General features: G+C 48.1%; 1 protein-coding gene across 1 annotated transcript in view; it reads right to left on the bottom strand.

Annotated features, from left to right (window-relative positions):
- LOC140898248 (uncharacterized) overlaps positions 1-13,164 on the bottom strand; it is a 28,024-nt gene extending 14,860 nt beyond the window's left edge. Inside the window, exons 1-3 of the mRNA XM_073311819.1 lie at positions 12,977-13,164; positions 11,891-12,025; positions 8,471-9,654 (exon numbers count right to left, since the gene is read on the bottom strand). Of these exons, the coding sequence (XP_073167920.1) occupies positions 8,471-9,452 (982 nt within the window). The 5' untranslated portion in view covers positions 9,453-9,654; positions 11,891-12,025; positions 12,977-13,164. The remainder of the gene's footprint in view (positions 1-8,470; positions 9,655-11,890; positions 12,026-12,976) is intronic.
- Between the last annotated feature and the right edge of the window lie 1,836 nt (positions 13,165-15,000).

Below are 15,000 nucleotides of genomic sequence, written 5' to 3'. Positions count from 1 at the left end.
ATTGCAAAAAAATTCACTAAAAGAAAAAAAAATCAATTTCAAGTCCTTTAAAATGAAAACAACATAGACATTTAGTCATTTTTGACAAAACTAGTTTTCCTTTTCTTGGCCAACTGTTTCAGATGTTTGTTGGTTCTCTCTCTGTCTCTCTCCTTTTAGTTGTCCCACATTAACAAAAAGCCACAACAATTGTTTTTGAAACAGTGGGGAAAATGTATTTTTTTTTCACTCTTGCATAACTCCAAAGTAGTTGAACGGATCCAGCTAAAACTTAAAAAACAAACAAACCCAAACCAAAAAAACCCAGGGAGATGCAAAGCTTTGAAAATGTCAAAAGCTACTTGTGTTGCAGTGGTTATAATGGAAACTTAATAAAGGATTACAATCCTAACTACAGTGGCTGCAGCCAGACTTCACAATTATTAACTACTATCATTAATAATAAACATTTATACAGCACCATAACACAGCATGGTGCTTTAGAGATTAAAAACTATATATGCTTCCTGCCCCAAAGAGTTTACAATCTATGGGCTTGATTTTAACAGTCCCATTGACTTTTTAACAGCACAGGATTACGACCTATTTGAGCCATACCTAGGACATGAAGATAGTCACAGTAAGAAGGCAGGGAACGGAAGGATGGGCATTAAGACAAATATAAAAGAATAACATGATCACATAATAACAATACCCACTCGTATACACGCTGATATTTCTAAATAGAGACCAGGGTAGGAAAGAACAGCTCAGGGTGTAGGAGTTGCTAGTTTGACATGTGGTGGTGACATCAACACGATACACTGAATTTATTGTGCATTCTGCCCACAAATCCATCTAACAGTCGAACCCCCGGATGCCTCAGGATGCCAGAGAAACATGTCCCTCTTTCCTCCCGGAGCTGAATTTCCTCGCAGTTTCACTGAATGGGCAATAATCTCCTCCTGTACAGAGGAGACTGGGGAAGGAGCTCGTTGATTTTGGACTTTGTTTCACTTTGCTAACAACTGTTCCTGGCCAGAATTCAGAGCTTCCCAGTGGTTCTAGCCCTGAACTGTTCCCATTATTACTCTTCATAATTGAGCCCCAGCAATGGCCCAGGACCCCATCTTGCTAGGTGCTCTACAGACACAGAACAAAAAGACAGTCTCTGACCCACGTGAACTGACAATATGAGCTATCCCAAGGAATTGGACTTTAAAATCATGGCAGTAGGATGTAGGAACAAGCTGTTTACAGAGAGTTTTAAAAGTAAGATGTATTAACGCAGCTTTCCTGTCCTAGTGAGCCTTGCACAGTTACTCTCAAGGTAGTAAGGCAGCCTAGTTTTAAAGGCAGAGGGATATGAAAAATAGCATTCATACAATCGTTTAAAAGACTGTTTTTAAGAGAAATATAAGTCAAAAGACCGGTCTTTTGTGTTACAATTAAGATATTATTTACAAAAACATAAGAACTGGAGACTGATAAAAGTAGATTTCTCCCCAGTAGAAAATCCATATAAGGAAATTACAAGATAATCAGATCTCTGGTTAAATGAAAACAAAATCAAATAGCGACATTGTCTGAACTAGTTTCTACATAGTTACAGGGACATGATAATGGAAGATTAGGTTGGGGAAAGGAAATGACCTAGCAAATTTCCCTAGATAATTGGAAGGCTATAATGCTGTGCTACTAGAAATAGAGCATGCTTCTCCTTTTGTAGAAATGATATTTTCACACAAAACAATACAAAACAAAACAGAGACAGAGTTCTGATCCAAATGCTGGAGGGGACACCAGAATGTAGGGGAGTGTCTCTGTATCATCTGGGATCGCCTCAAGTCAAAAAGCTTCTGGTCCGATGTTGGAGAATTGATGCACAAGTTATTTCAGAAACACATTCCCAAAATCTTGAACACTCTGGTGTCAAGGAAAGGTTCAGGGTTACTGAAATGACACAAAGGCAGGAAGATTCTTGTCACTGCTGCCAAGGGGTGCAGAACAAAATGGTGTCTGTGGAAAGAGGAATGATCAGAAGAGCCATGGAGAGTCTCACTATCCGTGTGAGATTATCCGTGAACTCTCCAAGGGAAGATGGGGCAAATGGGTTGAACTGATGAAAAAAGAAAATTGATATAACTTTTACCAAAGCAATTTGTCTGCCTACTGAAATGCAGAATGTGTTCTGTCTCTGCTCGGCTGTATTCCTTCCCCTTTTGTATCAGTCACCCTAAAACAGTGCCCCTTTGGAAAGCCCAGCCACGACATGTATCTCACACCACTGCATTGTATGTTCTGCACTCTCTCTCTCTCTCGGTGAGAGGAACCTACTTCTAACAAAACCGTATTTTCCACAGCTTGATTTCCTTATAAGCAGTTTCATTATCACTCGCCATGAGAGAGAGCCAAAGAAGTCTGCACCGAGAAGATGCTTCTGCAGACAGTGATGTGAACTCCGCTGGCTCCCAGAGAAAACCTCTCCTATGGGCAGGCTATTCCATAACTGCCCACTGCACAGTTTCTGGCACCTTCCTGTTAAGTGTCTAGTTCTGGCCACTGTTGGAGATGGGAGACTGAGCTGGAGGGACCATGTGTAAGAGCCAGTCTGACAATTACTGTTCTGATGTCTTCAGCTCAGTAGCTCTTGCACCCCCCCCCCCCACAAGCTGGAGTTTTGTTGCAATACAGGCAGAGTTTCATTAGACACATGTGCCTTTCCAGTGCTTTCAACTATACTTCACCTGTGTATTTTATTTTGACCCAAAATAATGAATAGCATCTTTAATTAGACTAAAGCAGACTGAGTAGTGTAAAAACCAGGAGAACAGTTCCTCGAACTTTGAAGACCAGCTTTCAAATTGTTTTGTTCATGCCCTGTTATTTGTGAACAGTTCTCCAAATAGAGCTTTGCCCAAACCAGTGTTCATGGCCAGAAGCCTTTAGCTGAGATTTGTTCGAGGAACGAACAAAATTTGTTTTGCAATGAAAGAAAATGAATGGTGGATGGAAGCAGTTTATAAAAGTCAAGTCAGTCTGCCAATCAGGGAGCAGAATCTGTACCATGGGATATTCCATACCTCTATATTGAAACACTGTGGAGGTACTCATACACTATGGTGACAAGGGCCATAGATAGATAGATGATCCAGACAGACAAATGGCACAGCTCAAAGCAGGAAATCACAACTACTGAATAACCGATGGAAAACTTCTACATTTTGCGAACACTCCCAATTTCAAATATGTTCATAAAAACAACTCTAACCATTTCAAATAATAAACATTTTCTTAGAAATTGTCACCCGGTGGCAGAGAATTTGCTCACAGAGAAAACAGCTAACTCTGCAGAACCGCTGCTTTCAGCCAGTTCTGTGTAGTATCAGCCTCCTTCCCGCACTGCTGGCCAGCAGTTCTGCTAAACGCTGCACAGCCACGAAGCCCAGCACTTTGGACAGGACACAAAGGAGAGCCCTGTATCCACCTGGAAATGCTGCAGGCGTTTTCGGGGGACAGAAGATGATAGTGCCAATCCTTCCAAGAGTGCTGCTCACCAGGGTCATTCTGCAGCCCAGTGAGCTCCAGATGCATAGCGCCCCTTCCTGCATGCTGAGGTTCTAGGCGCCACACAGTCTCAGCAAATGGACTCCCTGCAGCTCTGCCCTCCTCAAACTGGCCCTGCCATGTGTCGGTGGATCTGCTTAGGCTGAAAGGAGCTCTGCTGTAGCTGCTCCTAGCCTAGGCCAACAGAGATGTGCTGGGCAAGCCCAGAGAGGGAGCATCACAGGTACTGTCTGATTGGGCAGCTGCCACCACTCATCTTGCATCACTGCAGGTTTCTTATGAAGAAAAGCAAATGCTCCCAAAGGGGCTACAAATGCCCAGTCAAAAGTCAGGGCCAGAGTCTAGCTAGGATATGCCCAGGCCTCTAACGCTGCATGATGTCAGGGAAGCCTTGATTTGTCTTTGTCCCTCTGCTCTGGAGACACTGCCAAGGAGGAGACATGCAGCCCAGCCGGGAGGGTCCATGCACCCAGCCTCCCTGGGAGAAGTTGCTCTACCTCTGAGCAGCCTCCCACACACCCCTTGGGCTCCAGGACTCTGCTGGTGCAGCTGTGAGTCCCCTGAACTGACCCAAGCTCCAGGGGAGGAACAAATTCTGGAGACTGAGGCCCAGGTAGTCGGAACCAGGGGAGCAGAACCACGGCAGCACCCAGCTCTCCATTCTGGGGCAGAGATGTCAATTAACGGGCTGGTTGTGATGTGGGGAGCAGGGTAACAATGGATGGACTGAAGGGAATGTAACCCACCCCTGGGCACTTTGCCTCCAGCTGCAGAACCAGGGAATCGCCAGCCCCTGGCTCTTGCCTCTCATCAGCTCAGCTCTGACACCAAGACAAACTGAGCTGGGGGTGATGTTTGGTTCAAAGGTTTTGTTAATGACAATCCATGTCCTGTGTGTCACGGATGAGCTGGGGGGGGCCAGCACAGAGAGACAGTGACATTAACTGGGGGGAGGGGCTATTTACACAGGAAAGCAGGAGCGACAACCCCCCTTTTCTAAATGTATCAGCCCATGGGGATCTGCTGGATCCGTGTCGGATCCAACCAACTGTATGAGAGAGAGACGGGGATCAGTGCTGGGGAGAGGAGCCAGGCTCAGCAGAGTCCTGTGTGATGCACAGCACTGGCCGTGCAGTCCAAACTGTGCGTGCACACACACACACACACCCCCCCCCCCGCATGCTCTCTCGCTCTCATCCACACACCTGCACTCCCAAGCAGACACACAACTCACACTCGTTCACACACGTGCACTGCACATACACATGTATATGCACACATGCATGCATATACACACACAAACCACTCTCACACACATGCATACACGTACACACACACACTTACGCTCACACACACAACCACTCATTCTCTTTCTCTCTCTCTCTCACACACACACACACACTCACTCTCTCTCATCTCTCCTGGTCTGCAGGAATCGGTTCCAGGAAGAAGACAGAAGTTCAGTTTCTTCCCCATAAAAGACTTCACCTCCCAGATGACACTGTCCCCAGGGGACCAGCTAGTTCTGATCTTGATGCTGGTGGTGTTTTTTTGATGTAAATACCTGAGCTGCTAGAGACAGGGCTGAGACCCTGGAACTCATATCATACAGGCGTTAAAACAAAAGGTCTGAGTCTCACAGACACCAAAGCCTCTGTTCATAGCTCAGGCAATGGGAAGGAGCTTTAAAAGCTAACAGAATGTTAGGAACCATCAGGAAAGGGATAGATAAGATAGAAAATATCATAATGCCACTATATAAATCCATGGTATGCCCGCACCTTCAATACCCTGTGCAGTTCAGATCACCCCATCTCAAAAAAGATTATTGAAAAAATTACAGAGAAGGGCAACAAAAATGATTAGGGGAATGGAACAGCTTCCATCCGAGGAGAGATTAAAAAGACTGGGATAGTGCAGCTTGGAAAAGAGACAACTGAGGGGAGATGTGATAGATATAAATAAAATGATGACTGGTGTAGAGAAAATGAATAGGGAAGTATTTTTTACTTGTTCACATAACACAAGAACCAGGGGTCACCCAATGAAATTAATAGGCAACAGGTTGAAAACAACATAAGGAAGTACTTCAACATGCTCCATGTGCATTGTGTGAAGAACTCTTTTCCAGACGATGTTGTGAAGGCCAGAACTATAACTGGGTTCAATAAAGAACTAGATAAGTTCATGGAAGATAGGTCCATCAATGGCTATTAGCCAAGATGGGCAGGGATGGAAACCCCATGCTCTGGGTGTCCCTAAAAGTAACTGCTAGATGCTGTGGCTGGATGACGGGGGTGGATCCCTTGAAAACTGCCCTGTTCATTCCCTCTGAAGCATCTGGCACAGGCCACTGTCAGAAGACAAAATACTAGGCTAGATGGACCATTGGCCTGACCTCATATGGCCATTCTTATGTTTTTATGTTCAGGGAGGAACTGGTTAGAATCTGAAGGTGGAAGGCAACTTGTGTGAAAGTGAACATGACATATTTTATGATTCTAGGGGCACGAAGGAGTGAGAGCTACAGAACACAGACAATGCACTTCAAAAAAAGCAAATTTCAATAACTCAGAGAATTGATAGGTAAGGTCCCACTGGAAGGAAATCTAAGGGAAAAAGGAGTTATAGAGGCAGTTTCTAAAAGAGACAATATTAAAGACTCAACAGCAACCTCTAGGTAGAATAGTAAGATACCAACATAGCTGCATCAGGAGTTATTTAATAACCTGAAAATCAAAAAGGAATGGTACAAAAAGTAGAAACAAGGACAAATTGCTACAGATTAGTACAAAAGAATAGCATAAGCATGTAGGGACAAAATCAGAAAGACTAAGACACAAAATGAGTTACACCTAGCAAGAGACATAAAGGGCAATAAGAAGAAGTTCTGTAAATACATTAGAAGAGTAAGAAGGTAGAAAGGGCAGGTCCAGTATTCAATGGGAAAAAAGAGCAATAATGGATGACACATAAAAGGCTGAAGTGTTTAATGCCATTTTTGCTTCAGTCTTCCTTAAAATGGTGGACTGTGACCAGGTGATTAACACTGTTAATATTTACAAGGGGGAAGGAACATGAGCCAGAATAGGGGAAAATGGGTTAAAGAACATTTAGATAAGATAGATGAAGTATTCAAGTTGCCAGGGTCCGGTCAAATTCACCCTAGGGTACTTAAGGAAATAGCTGAAGTAATTTAAGGAACAAGCTGACGCAATCTCTGAACTGTTAGAATTATCTTTGAGAACTCACGGAGAATGGGTGCGGTCCCGGAAGACTGGAGAAGGGTGAACATAGCACTTATCTTTAAAAAGGGGGGAAAGACTAATCAGCCTAACTTCAATATCCAGAAAGATATGGAACAAATTATTAAACAAACAATTTGTAAGCACCTAGAGGATAATAGGATGATAAGTGACAGCCAGCATGGATTTTTCAACAACAAATCATGCCAAACCAACTTAATTTCCCTTTTTGATAGGGTTACTGGCCTAGTGGCTGGGGGGAGAAAGTAGACATAATAAATCTTGACTAGCAAAGCTTTTGATGCATTGCCACATGACATTCTCATAAGCAAACTAGGAAAATGGGGTCTAGATGAAATTACTACAAAATGAGTGCACAACTGGTTAAAGACGTATTCAAAGAGTAGTTATCAATAATTTGATATCAGACTAGGAATATGTATCAAGTGGGGTCCCACAGGTCTGTCCTCAGTCCAGTACTATTCAATGTTTCTGTTAATGACTTGCATGATGACTTATAAAATCTATGGATGACACCAAGCTGGGAGGGGTTGCAAGCACTACGGAGGACAGAATTAGACTTCAAATGACCTTGACAAATTTGAGAATTGGTCCAAAATCAATAAGATGAAACTCAATAAAAACAAGTGCAAAGAACTACACTTCGAAGAAAAAAATGAAATGCACAAAGACAAAATGAGGAATAACCGTCTAGGCAACCGTACAGCAAGAAAAGATCTGGAGCTCAGGCTAGATCATGAATAAGAGTCAACGTGATGCAGTTGAAAAAAAAGGAAATTTCACTCTGGGATGTATTAATAGAAGGATCATACCAAAGACAGAGGAGGTGTTTGTCCTTCTCTATTCAGCACTGGTGAGGCCTCAGCTGGAATACTGTGTCCAGTTTTGGGTACCACACTTTGAAAAGGAGGTGATCAAATTGGAGAGAGTTGAGAGGAGAGCAACAAAAGTGGTAAGAGGCTTAGAAAACTTGGCTTGTGAAGATAGGTTGCAAGAACTGGGCATGTTTAACCCAGAGATCAGAGGACCAAGGGGGAACCTGATAAGTCTTCAGATATGTTAATGACTGTTTTAAAGAGGAAGGCCACCCATTGTTCTCCATTCCCTCTGCAGGTGGGATAAGAATAGGCTGTTTGCAGCAATGGAGATTTAGGTCCGATATTAGGAAAAACTTTGCAACTATAAGGCTAGTTTAGCACTGGAACAGGTTATTAAGAGACTGTGGAGTTCCCGTCACTGGAAGTTTTAAAGAAGAGGTCAGACAAACACCTGTCAGGGATGATCTAGGCCTCGGCACAGGGAGATAGACTAGATGGCCTCTTGAGATCCCTTCCAACCCTACATTGTTATGATTCTATAAAGCACACATGAAGCACATACACAAAACACACAGTCACAGATGCGCACACACACACCTCTTTCTTAAGCCACCAAATTTCCATGTCCCCAGGGTCCTGAACAATCAGTTCTCCTACGAGCCAGCTGTACCCCGACAAGCAAGCCAGTCCGCTCCCTCCCCTGTCCCCATAACCCAGCCAATCATACAGCCCTCCCCACCCCACCCCACCCGTCTCTGGGGCCCTGCCAGAGGGGTCGGCAACTCTAGAAGTTCTGGCTGGGGTAGTGCCACAAGGGCAGGAAGGTGTCAGGATTCTCGCCAGAGTGGGTTCTCTCGTGTCTCTTATGGTGGGAGCTGCGGCTGAAGCTCTTCCCACAGTAGATGCAGATGTAGGGCTTCTCGCCCGTGTGGATGCGCTGGTGCTGGGTCAGGGTGGATTTGTCAGTGAAGCTCTTCCCGCAATCGGGGCACTTGTAGGGTTTCTCCCCGGTGTGGATGCGCTGGTGCCGGGTCAGGTTGGAGCTGACGCTGAAGCGCTTCCCGCAGTGGGTGCATTTGAAGGGTTTCTCTCCCGTGTGGATCCGCATGTGTTTGACCAGGTCCGAGTTCTGGCTGAAGCTCTGCCAGCACTCAGCGCACGTGTTGGGAATCTCGATGGTCGGCGTCCTCTTCTTGACCTTGATCTCCTTGGCCTTGGCCACGGTGGCTTCCCCGCTCCGGTGGGAGCACTTGCCCCGGCCTTTGGCGGGCGGGTTCCGCAGGTGCCGCTTGCGGTGTGAGCTGCGGCTGAAGCTCTTCCCACAGTCAGCACATTTGTATGGCTTCTCGCCAGTGTGGGTGCGCTGGTGCTGGGTCAGAGTCGACTTGTCTGTGAAGCTCTTCCCGCAGATGGGGCACTTGTAGGGCTTCTCGCCCGTGTGGATGCGCTGGTGCCGCACAAAGTTGGAGCTGACGCGGAAGCTCTTCCCGCAGTAGCTGCACTCGTAGGGGGTCTCACCGGTGTGGATGCGCTGGTGGGTGATGAGTGTGGAGCTCTGCCGGAAGCTCTTGCCACAGTCAGTGCAGATGAAAGGCTTGTCACCCGTGTGGATGCGCTGGTGGTTCACCAGATCCGAGCTGTGCAGGAAGCTCTTCCCACACTCGGAGCACAGGTTGGGCCTGTCACCCTTGGGCAGTGGCTGGTAGACCAGGGTCTCCTCCTCTGGGGGGCTGCGCTTTGGCTTCTCCAACTTACGCTTGTTCTTGGGCTTCTTCTTCTCCAGGGTCTTGGCCACATTCCCTTTGGACTTTTTGGGTGACATTTTGGGTGGCTACTTGCACTCAACCCCTGGGGCCAGCGGAGAAATATTCACTTCCTTGTGCTCCCTCACAGCGCTGTCATCTGCTGGAACAGAGAGAGAGAGCCCAGGCATGGGCCATTACTTCAGGGCAGGGACTGTCTACTACTTTGTGTTCGTACAGCACCCAGCATGATGGGGCCCACTCTTGGTTGGTCCTGAGGCCCTGTGTAATAAACCCCTGATTAATAAAAATAATTCATATCCCAGCAGGGCCTAGAGATTTTCGCTGAGATCAGGGCCCCATTGTGCCAGGTACTCCACAGACACACAGCGAGAGAGAGTCCCTGTCCCCAAAAGCTTCATCTAAATAGACAAGACAAAAGGGGTGGGGGTGGGGAAACAGAGGCAAAGGGATCAGCCTCCACGCCACTGGTTTGTGTTGCCTCCGGCTGTTTAGCTAGGTATTTATATGGCCTGCATCACTGCAGTATCTCAGCACCTCATACTCTTTAATGTATTTCCCCTCACATAACCCCGTGAGGCAGGCCCCTGCTACTGCCCCCACAGTACAGGTGGGAACAGAGACACCGATGCCCAGGGTCACACAGGGAGTCGTCCATGCTGGAAACTTAAATCAAGAATGAGTGTCGCTTTCAAAAATTCCTGCTGTGGTTCAACCACGAGTCACTGAGCTTGATTACCGGGGAGGGTCCCTGGCCTGCATGGTGCAGGAGGTCAGACTAGATCAGTGGTCTCCAACCTTTTTATGCCCAAGATCACTTTTTGATTCTAAGGGCAACCCGGGATCTAACCTGCCCCTTCCCCAAGGCCCCATCCCTTCCCCAAAGCTCTGCCCCACTCACTCCATCCCCCGCTCTCTCCGTCGCTCCCTTTCCCCCACCCTCACTCACTTTCACTGGGCTGGGTTAGGGGTTCGGGAGGGGGTGTGGGCTCTGGGCTGAGCCTGGGACAGGGGGTTGGGGTGCAGGAGGGGGTGAGGGGTGCAAGCTCTGGGAGGGAGTTTGGGTGCAGGAGGGGGCTCTGGGCTGGGGCAGAGTGTTGGGGTGAAGGAGGGGGTACGGGGTGCTGGCTCTGGGAGGTGGGTCAGGGCTGGGGGTGCAGCCTCCCACTGAGCAGCACTGGTCACTCCTGGTTGGTGGTGCAGCATGGCGGCCACTAAGTCAGGCTCCCTGCCTACCCTGGCCCCACGCCGCTCCCACAAGGGCCCAATGCGCCCCTGCAGCCCCAGGGGGGCAGGGGGGGCATGCAGCTCCCATTGGCCACAGCTCCCTGTTCCCAGCCAATGGGAGCTGCGGGGGTGGTGCTTGCAGGCAGGATCAGCGTGTGGAGGGAGATCCCTGCCCCCGGGGCCACGGCAGGCAGCCGGGGCAGGCAGGGAGCCTGCCTTAGCGACAGCCCACTACAACACTAGAGGTCACAATCAACTGGGAGATCCTCTAGGATCGACCAGTCAATCGCAACCAGTTAGTGACCACTGGACTAGATGAACACAGTGGTCCTTTCTGCCTTAACATCAATAAGCTGAACACAGTCTATTCCCAGTCCACAGCCCTCCACTAGTCTGGCCCCTCTACCCAGAACTGGAGGACAGGAATCTGAGAGAGAGGAATGGGAAATGTAAAAACAAATTATAATAATTTGTTTTAGCATTTCCTATGGTTTTCCCAGCATCCAGCACAAGATAGAAAATCTCCAAGAAATTTTTAACACCCCTTCTCCCCCGAATAAGGGAGTCTGAATCAAAGGAGCGCTTTGGGGGATTCCTCTGACACTGTCCGCAGGACAGCACACTCCCACAACAGCGCAGGGATTAGGCAGAGGCAGGACCAATTAAACCTATCTGTTTGAGCTGAGCAAGTCATTTACAGTTTCTCATTTCACAGGGCTTGGATACCACACTGATGGGTGCAATCCACGAACCTGAACAGAACAGTGTATTTTCCCAGTTTTTATGTTCACAAATTGTCCTTGGACAGGCACAAAAATTCTCAAACCTGCTTGTTCTTCAGTATTAGGAGCACACTGCAGATCGGACCAATGGCCCCATCTAGAATGGTATACCACCCTTTGTGCTGCACCAGTTCAGACTAGTGGTCCCTCTGGAGCAGTATCCCCATCTCCCAACTACCTCACCTCAGACCAGGATCATGTCAGTGTCGAGTACCAGATAGTTCGGAGGAAGGTGTGAGGAATCCAGTCTTGGGCAATTACAGAATAACCTGCACATACAAATACAGTCTCACTAAGCCCAGGCAGTCAGAGGTTGATTTATGCCTTAAAGCAAGAGCACAGATAGCCCTTATATACTCTAGCTAATTATGCGTGTTCTTCAGTGAGTAGCTCTGGACCCATGGATTGTTTTGAATAGTGAGTAATGTCCGTGCAAGTCATACCAATTTTGGTTACTTTGATAAAAATAATAATTAAAAAATGCTTACCTCTTAGAGCACACAAGTCACATGGTGTTGCTTCAATTTTTTGATTGGATGATAAGGCTTTTCAAAGCAGGGACCATGTATTTCTCTGTGTGTGTACAGCACCCAGCAGATTCCAGCAGAATATTATGGCCAATGCTACGAGATGAAATTGACGTGGTGTAGGTTAGATTCATGAATCGTCCAATCAGAGAGAAGAGACAATACTACCTGACCCCTGTAAGTAACCAGTTATGAACTGCACAATGCACAGTTACCTTTGTGATGGCCCCCTCTATCTAAGTACCTCTACAGCACCTATCAGCAAAGAATGTGAGCGCCCCAATGTAGCCTGCCACTCCCGCTGAGGTAGGGAAATGTTATTGTCTCTGTTTTACAGATGGAGAAACTGAGGCACAGAGAAATGTAAGGCCAGTAATTTCTAAGGTGATGAATGACTTTGGGTGGCCAACTTGAGACCCCTTTAAGGGGCCTGATTTTCATACAGTGCTGAGCACCCACCTCCTGAAAATCAGGCCCTTTTGTGGGGTCACAAGCTGGGTACTCAAAAATCACTAGTCACCTCCAAAACTCTTAGTGTAAGTGAAGTGCCATGGTAGTACGGCGAACCTCGGACAGAGCTGGACCCAGCCCATCTGAGAGCCCTCCAGAGTCTTAACCCATCCCTCCTCCAACTATACAGCAGAACAAAACTGCAAATTACACTGTCAAACAAACCTTTCCCAAACGCGCTCGGGTTAATACCCAGACTGAGAACTCGCCTTTCAGAAGCACTGAGCACTCCCTGAGCGCCGGGGAGGGCGGACACCGGGGACCAGTACAGCTGAGCCGCAATTCGGTACTAGACTGGCAGTAATGTGGCTGGTAATTAACTCAGCAGCTCCAATGCCTCCGGATGAAATTCACCCCAGGGCAGGGGGTAGCAGGACGCCTGGCACCACTTCAATCCTGCGCCAGGCACCGGGGGGGGGGGGAGACTGGGGGTGAGGGAGGGCAGCAGCTCAGACCCCCGGGAGCAAAGGAGGGGCCGTTGGTGCAGAGTCACTTTCCTGCCCGGCCCCAGCCCTTCCCCCGGGTCTCTCCCCTCACCTGCAGGCTCCGGCTCAGGGGCTGGTGTCGGCAGAGCCCGGGGCTGGTTCGAGCCCCCGGAGAAGGTCCCCCCGGCTGGGCACAGAGGGGCGCTAGGGAAGGGCTCTCCCCGCACACACCCCGCTGGGGGAGCAGCAGTAGCTCAGCCTGGAAAGGAATCCAGGCTCACAATGGAGGCAGCAGCAGCAGCCTCTGACCCAGGAAGCTCAACCCTGATATCCTGAGCGGAGAAATACAGAGAGAGCCGCCTCCCCTCCCCTAGCAATAACCAGAGACCTCTAGCGACAAACTCTAGGGGCACCGGCTCCCTGCGCTCCCCCAGGGACAGAAACTCAGCGCAGGGGGACCGCCCAGAATCCTGCGCCCTCCTTCCTGACCAGAGAGCCCACAGGAATAGTCCTGCTGGACCAGACCCCAGAGCCACGTGGAGACCAGTGGCCTGGCTCCGGCACTGGCAGAACCAGATGCTCCAGGAAGGTGCAAGAGCCCTGCAGTAGCAGATGTGTGAAAACCTGCCCCCCCCCTTCAGTATTGGTCTCATGCTGGGCTCTAATAGCTAGAGATTGGCTCGCGCCCTACACTAGGGGGTTCAATATCCCTTCAGAAATGTTTGTTGTCGTTGATTAGGGGACCTCTGGATAGTCTTGCTGTCCATAGAAATGTCCAATCCCTTTTAAATCTTGCTAAGTCTGTGGCCCTCAACCACTTCCTGTGGCAATGAGTTCCCTAGGTTAATTAAATATAGTGTGAAAAGTATTTCCTGTTAACTGGTTTTGAATTTGTCACCTTTTAACTTTGTGGTGTGTCCCTTGTTCTTGTGTTATAAGACAGGGAGAACAGAAACTCCTGATCTCCCATCTCTAGACCATTTATTATTTTTTACTCCCCTTTTACTCATCTCCTTTCTAAGGTAACAATCCCAGTCTTTTCAGTCCATCTTCATATGAAGATTCTTCTGGGTCCTTGATCATTCTTCCTGTCCTTCTCTGCCCCCCCCCCAACCACCGCCACCACCACCACCGATTTTGCAGTAACCTGTGAAAACTGGGGTGCCCACTACTGCCCGTGGTCTTCAGATGAGGTCACACCATTGATTTACATAAAGGCATTAGAATATTCTCTGTATTGTTCACCATCCCATTCCTTATGCATGCTGACATCTCGTTAGCTTCTTTGGCCTCAGCTGTGCATTAAACCAAGCTTTTCATAGAGCTGCCCACAATGGTTCCTTTCTTGGGTTGATACAGTTCATTCAGAATTCTGATTTAGAAGAGTTGAAAATGTGTCCCTCCAATGTGCATTACTTCACAATTGTCAGAAAGAACTTAATTGTCCATCATGTTGCCCATTCCCCTTGCTTAGTTAGGTCCCCAGAAACCTCCAGAGCAAAGAGATCAGAGACAGAGTCCCAGAAAAAGGTGTCCCTTGGTGCCATTCAGGGGCCCAGGCAGCCCCCTGTCAGGACTTGTGGTTTCTGTTCACAGCTCTGGAAAGGGAGTGTTGTTTAGTGGTTAAAGCAGGGAAGGAGACTGAAAAACAGAACTTCTGGGCTCTTTTCCTAGCTTTGGGAGGGGAGTGTGGTCAAGCTGTTCCAGCAGTGGCTACAAATGGCATATCCAAGCACAAAGAATCAGCACATTCATTCTGAAGGGCAGCGTGGCTACATTTCCACTCACTGGTATTAGGAACTTGGTTCTTCTCTGTGCTGCTGGAACTACCTCATCTCTAAAGTCAGAGGCGAAATGATGCTTGTTTGCCTTTTGGGGCAGAGGTAGGAAACCTTGCTCTCCAATAAGACCTGGGAAGCACACAGCTTCGTTGATACCAGTGTGTGGAAGAGCTGAGACTTGAGCTCACAGCCTCCTGGCTCCCAACCATGATCATGATGGAGCGGCCAGGCGACATTCCTCCTGGTAAGAACTGGGGCTTCAGGTCCATGCCAAGAGACCTGAGATACTCAGAGGGTCTCCCACAAATTCTGGGAGCTGCAGCCCCACAGCATCCCTCTCTGCCCCTCTAGCTCC

The sequence above is a fragment of the Lepidochelys kempii genome, chromosome 14, assembly GCF_965140265.1.
Source record: "Lepidochelys kempii isolate rLepKem1 chromosome 14, rLepKem1.hap2, whole genome shotgun sequence".
In the NCBI taxonomy this organism is placed as follows: Eukaryota; Metazoa; Chordata; order Testudines; family Cheloniidae; genus Lepidochelys; species Lepidochelys kempii.
Note: the sequence above shows the minus strand (reverse complement) of the source record. Positions and strands in the feature narration are given on the sequence as shown.